At 46.2% G+C, this 5,547-nt stretch overlaps 4 protein-coding genes across 4 annotated transcripts; 2 read left to right on the top strand and 2 right to left on the bottom strand.

The window, feature by feature from the left end:
* Positions 1-962: 962 nt before the first annotated feature.
* Positions 963-1,784, bottom strand: COCVIDRAFT_43185 (hypothetical protein; the record flags this gene model as incomplete). Its single annotated transcript, XM_014694724.1, has 2 exons — positions 963-1,193; positions 1,242-1,784. 2 exons carry the CDS (start codon positions 1,782-1,784, stop codon positions 963-965), a joined length of 774 nt encoding a protein of 257 aa, XP_014550210.1.
* An 895-nt stretch (positions 1,785-2,679) lies between these two features.
* COCVIDRAFT_116105 (hypothetical protein) lies at positions 2,680-2,829 on the top strand (the record flags this gene model as incomplete). The annotated part of the gene is made up of 1 exon (XM_014694723.1): positions 2,680-2,829. One exon carries the CDS (start codon positions 2,680-2,682, stop codon positions 2,827-2,829), a length of 150 nt encoding a protein of 49 aa, XP_014550209.1.
* Positions 2,830-3,333: 504 nt separating this feature from the next.
* COCVIDRAFT_116104 (hypothetical protein) lies at positions 3,334-3,576 on the bottom strand (the record flags this gene model as incomplete). The annotated part of the gene is made up of 1 exon (XM_014694722.1): positions 3,334-3,576. A coding segment is annotated over one exon (243 nt), but the record flags the coding sequence as incomplete, so codon positions are not given.
* Positions 3,577-4,078: 502 nt separating this feature from the next.
* COCVIDRAFT_21267 (hypothetical protein) lies at positions 4,079-4,449 on the top strand (the record flags this gene model as incomplete). Its single annotated transcript, XM_014694721.1, has 2 exons — positions 4,079-4,216; positions 4,279-4,449. 2 exons carry the CDS (start codon positions 4,079-4,081, stop codon positions 4,447-4,449), a joined length of 309 nt encoding a protein of 102 aa, XP_014550207.1.
* Between the last annotated feature and the right edge of the window lie 1,098 nt (positions 4,450-5,547).

The following is a 5,547-nucleotide window of genomic DNA, read 5'->3' as shown; positions in this document are numbered from 1 at the left end:
CCCTTAGATTCAAATTCACCCACCGCATGGACCAAGCATAGACCCACTTACTACCTATTTACTACCCTCTTATCAATCTAAAGTCTGGCTTACCTAACTAGATACCACAGACTTTGTCGCTAAGTCTACATATTCCACAACGGTCCCGTGGTGCCGCCTACCAGCGCGACACCTTTTAGCGTAGCCATCTAAACAGCCAATAAATCAGTTTAAAGCACAGAATCTACAGTGCAGGATGCATATTCAGTTATCGCAATTTACATAAAGGTAACATAGACGCCTGCCATTTCTACAGGCCTTATCTACTACCTAAACAGAACACAGCAAACCCCTTCACCATCACAAGTTAAACGTTTAGAAGGTTTCTCCCGCCCTATATTCTCCCTCCTTTTTTACGTCTCTGCTCGTGGTTTATTAATCTCGATAAATTAAGGGAAAAACATGGACTTATAATAGTATCAAAACGTGGAACGGTAGTTTCTTCCTAGCATATTGCAGACTTAGAACCAGCCCTAACTCTGATGTTAGTTCGATTCTAGTAATTATCATAACCAGTGCTACGCAGTGTACACCTTGCCCGTGGGCCGAACCAGCGTGATCAGCAACCACAGCTGACGAGTATTACGAGCGCGCAGTGGTTGAAGAAGCGTGGGGACGAGCATGGTATCCCGGTGTGTTGGGATTTTGCAGCGCAGCGTACTCATTTGAGTGAGTTACATATAGATAGTATGAACAGTGATTCATCGTCTCCAGAGATAGTGCGAATGTGTTAACGGCATGTAGATCCGAACGCCCTCGAGTGTACCATGATCCGTGAAGCACAGCCAATAGAAAACCCGGTTGCAGCTACGGCGAGCACTACAGCTCATCCATAATCGACGGATCCAATCCGCAGAGCCTATATAGAAGTAGAGAGAATCCCAGAATACATGAGATTTAGTCGTCCGATATTGAGCATTCTGTCAGTAAGCTGGTGCTGCGCTCCAAGGTGCCCGAAAATCGACCTCTGTCTGCGTTCCCCCCAACTCCACCACCTTCCTGCTACCGTCAAGCTCGTCAAAATACCCTTCAACCCCCACAACACCATGTTCATCAACCCGCCACACACCATCAACGACCAAAAACTTCCAAAACGTTAGTACCTCCCTCAAAGTGGCCAACGGCCGTTCGCGCATCCAGGGACACCACGCATTCTGATAAGTAAACGACGTGTCCTACTTTTTGCCATGAACAAATAGTACCGCATTGCCCCACTCCACCTCAGGGTAAAGATACAACCCCTTCCTCCGCTCAAGCAGTACCGATCTGCGGCCCCAAAAGTTATCGAATCTACGACTGGTTGGGCGTGCCATATTCGTATCACTGGGAAACAGCAGTACGGGAGCGAGGTTGCGATTGCAATGGCACTCACGTTGGGCATTGTCGCTTGGTTTGTTACCGATGGCAAGTTTGCGTTCACTGTTGATGGGTTCATTGGCGTGGATCGCTTCGAATGTAGAGGAAGTCCATGGTCTGACTCCTGGGGCAATGTTCATAGTGGGATTGTTCGGCGCGCGCGCTTGTGTCAGAAATGCACGTTGAAACGGGTGATCGCACCACCGTTCCCCCACGGCCGTCTCGATAAGAGTCGTAGTACCACTTCTCTGCTCAGGTTGGACCGGCATCCGTTCTTCAATGGCAGTTACAAGCTCATCCCAGGCTTTCAGCGACTGTCGTAAGTCCCACTGGCCCCATGGCTGCAAGGACAACTCCGGTTCTACCCGCATCTTTCCCGCATCCCACATTATCAGCCAGCGCGATAAGATGTCCGAGAGAGGTAGCCATGAGTCCTCGGGCGGGAAGTCAAGTGATGGGTCGATCCAGCATGCCAATCCACACTCTTGATCGAAAAACAAGCCACCCTCATTTTCCGTGGTGAGGGAGGCGTCTTGGTAGAGAAGAATGAGCTGATCATCGTAGGTGGAGAATTGAGGCCATGAGCGGTATTGGAACAAGGACTGGGAGCTAGGAGGCTGGCAGAATGATGTTAGGGCTGTAGACTCTCCTTCAACGGGCCAGGACTCGATATTAGCAAGAAATGTCCGAATATGAGGCGAGAGACGGGTTCTTAATGAGTGGTCTGCACTGCGCGTTATGACGCCTTGTAGCGGCTGGATAGATGGGTTGACTTTCTTACGCCGCTGCACCAATTGATTGTGCAAGAGGGCGCATTCGTTAGGATCGAACTGTGATGCGTTGTCTTTAGACATGGCGAAGCACTGGGTTTCTTAGTTCAAAGTGGCTTATTTGGATGGAAGTAACGTGTAGGTTACGGGATGTCCATCTCGCGTAAGACCCAACCTTACCTAGTACTATTTACTGTAGCAATCTCGCTTCGGGGCTGCGCTAACCAAAACATACATGGCCTCCAGAATATAGGATGACCTAACAGATCCTGTTGAAACATTTCGCTTATTCAACTTTATAATTATAGATTATTGTTAAAGATGTGGTGGAATTAGCCTGCTACGTACAGCTACAAATCAGAGAACAATGGTTTGTTGTAGCAAGGCACAGACCGACCCACTACCTACAGGTCAAACAGGTCAAAATTATCTTCAACGCCTCGTAACTCCACTAGTGCGAGGGGGCTTGGTATCGAAGTTTCGTATGATCGCACGCGTAAAGATGAATTGTCTGATGTTCAACATATGTATAGCTTCGCCCAGGCGGAAGGTGGTTGTTAGATTGCCGAAATTGCCAACCGTTTTAGTCGTTCGTAAAGCGCCGTATGAAAAGGTATCCTACACTGGGAAACTGAAGGCACCTATGCACGGCACAATAGTATAGGCCCCACGCCTCAAATAACGCATAGGTACCACCATCGACTGCTTTGGGTTGTTAAGAACCTTCCTAAAATCCAATACAGCGCGCTATATCGCGAGGCCTTGCCCACAGTCTCCGCGCACAGTTTCAGTCCAGCCAGGACAGGCTGCTCCGTGACATCTTCTATAGCTACAATAACACGTTCCACCTGGCCAAGCCGTCCGCGCCCGCCCAGCCCAACTCCATCTCTCTTCTCGTAGACGCTATGATGACCGGTCAGCCCTCTCTCCTGGCGACATAACATGGCCATGGCCAGCTAACGGAAAAGAGCGCATTACGCTATTCCTCCCATGTTATCCGCCACATGACCTCCCACATCTTGCATAGCCATGCGCATCCACGTGGGCAGCACTCGGACTCAAGGTTGTACTTACGTTCGAGGCAGCTGGCATGAAGGCCAGCTCACTACATGACAGGATATCAGCTCAATAAGTGCTATGCCGGGGCTTACGAGGATTAGATGAACGCTTACATTTGGCCCGAAGCAACCATGTCAAACATTCTCTGGGCCCCGTCTTCCGGTTTAAACACAGGCATGAAGAACGAATTAGGCGCACAAAGATCACAGAACATCCTGGTAGCTATGGTGGCGGGGTATAGCGCGCTGACGGCAATGGCAAGGTTGCCCTGCTGATGCTTCAGCTCCGTCTGCAGGCCCTCGACAATGTTGGTGACGGCAGCTTTAGACGCCCAGTAGTCGGACATGCCGGCGCATCAACTGTGTTTCTTCGAGTCCATCGAAATTCCCGACCCCAGCCTCGCCTAGTAAGACTGAATTCGCTTACTGTAGAACCTTCTTGTCGTTGTCAAGCTTAAAGAACTGGCTCTGCCTCTGCAGTAACAGTGGAGGGTGGCGGCAGGCACGATTGGGTTTTTTGCAATTAGAGGCGACCCTTCATTTGTTTTAGCAATGAAAATGACAGAGCAATACTACCCGCTAGTGTCCACTTTACATACTTTCCTCCGGCCCTTCTTCTCTTCTGCTTATTCTTAGTCAGCGCTATGTATATAAACCCCTCTGATCACCAGAGAGACTCAGTAGTAATTAATAGGAACTTTAAGACCTACTCGCATCTAAATTCCTTTTGCTTTTACGGTATGTGTCTTGTGGAAATAACTCAACAGTTACTTATCTATAATTGTGTCACTGTAGGCAGTTAGACAGTAGCTACCATAATTATCAACAATCATCTATTACTATCTCGCTGCCAATATGAAGTACGTCGCTACTTTGATTAGCCTTGCAATGGCTCTCGCCCCAGTAACTCTCGCCGATGTCCACTGTTGCATGAAACCAACCGAAAATGTCCCAAAGATAAATTGCAACTACAGTTTCTACGAACCTGCTTGCGTAAGATCACCATGCTTAAGAAAATGCGCTGTAAATAATTGGATTCTGACCTCTACTACTAGTGCACAGGGCAGCTGTTTAAGAGCTGTGGCCGTCGAGCCAATTTCAAATGGACAGTCGATTCTCCGAACTACGATACAGGTGCCTCCGGAACTCCAGGCCTGCTCCAGCCTTGCAAAGGTGGTGGGCAAGTTGCCTGTGTTAAACTTGCAATTCCTCCACCCTCATCGTAAGCTAGATAGGGGTTATTTCTAGCTTTAGACGTTTTGCTTTCGACTAGAGAGGATCAATTCCTAGTGGAATAGATAGATGGTTAGGGTGACGATGTGGTAGGTTATGTTGCGAGGTACTTTCTTGCATTAATGATAAGTAGGCATCAGCTATTTTCTTAGCCTTAAACCAACAAAATATCAAGACAGTGCCTGAAATGCTTTTAGTAATATTCCTAATTAGCTTATAAACTGGTACATATAATGACTAGTTATTCTTCTAGCTCTATTGCTTAACGTGTAAGATTTTGCTTCACTAGTAGTTACACACCTACATTAGTTACATTATAAAATAAGAGTTTCTTTCTTACTTTAAGCAGGCTTTTAACATATTATTTACGGCTAGTAATGTCTAAGAAGGCTTTTAAGGCGCTAGATTAGTCCTATTTAATCTTGAATAGGTTATATCCGCCCTTAATATTTAGTTACGCACTCTATTACCCCTATCTATCTATAACTAGCTCTAGGTATCGTAAACCCCTAGTAATACTCTAGAATTAGGGTCGTAATTAACGCTAGTAAAGTAAAGGATTTAAAGGTATATAGATAGTTTACTAATATCTATAGTAGAGGCCTTTAAAAAGGTCTTAAAGGGGGTAGCTATTATCGCGTATAAGCTAGTATTAGCGTAAAAGTAGATTACTAAGCTTAAAGTAGCTAACGCAGCCGCTACGCGACGAAAATCGTATAAAAGAAAATAAGTTTAGGTAGAGAGGACCTTAATAGTTAAAGATAGAGAGCGCTTAGCTACTCTCTAGGACTTTAGTGCGCGTAGTAATAGGAAGAAGTTAAAGAAGTAGAAACGCGCTAAAGAGGGTAAACTATCTTAAAGGCGATATAGACGGTGTAATGTTACACGGGGTTGGGATCTATACTTCTCTGTCCTAGTCCGCACTAAGGCAGGCGAGTATTACGCTAGTGTTCCGTGAGAGTTTGTCTGGCAATACAGTGGAGTAGTGTGCTTAAATAGAAGGTAATAAAGGTTTAACAACTACTAATCTATATTAAATAGACTAACGAGTAATAATCTTATTAAGTAAAGTAACTAGTAAGAAAGTATAA

This window comes from Bipolaris victoriae (genome assembly GCF_000527765.1).
Source record: "Bipolaris victoriae FI3 unplaced genomic scaffold scaffold_230, whole genome shotgun sequence".
In the NCBI taxonomy this organism is placed as follows: domain Eukaryota; kingdom Fungi; phylum Ascomycota; class Dothideomycetes; order Pleosporales; family Pleosporaceae; genus Bipolaris; species Bipolaris victoriae.
Note: the sequence above shows the minus strand (reverse complement) of the source record. Positions and strands in the feature narration are given on the sequence as shown.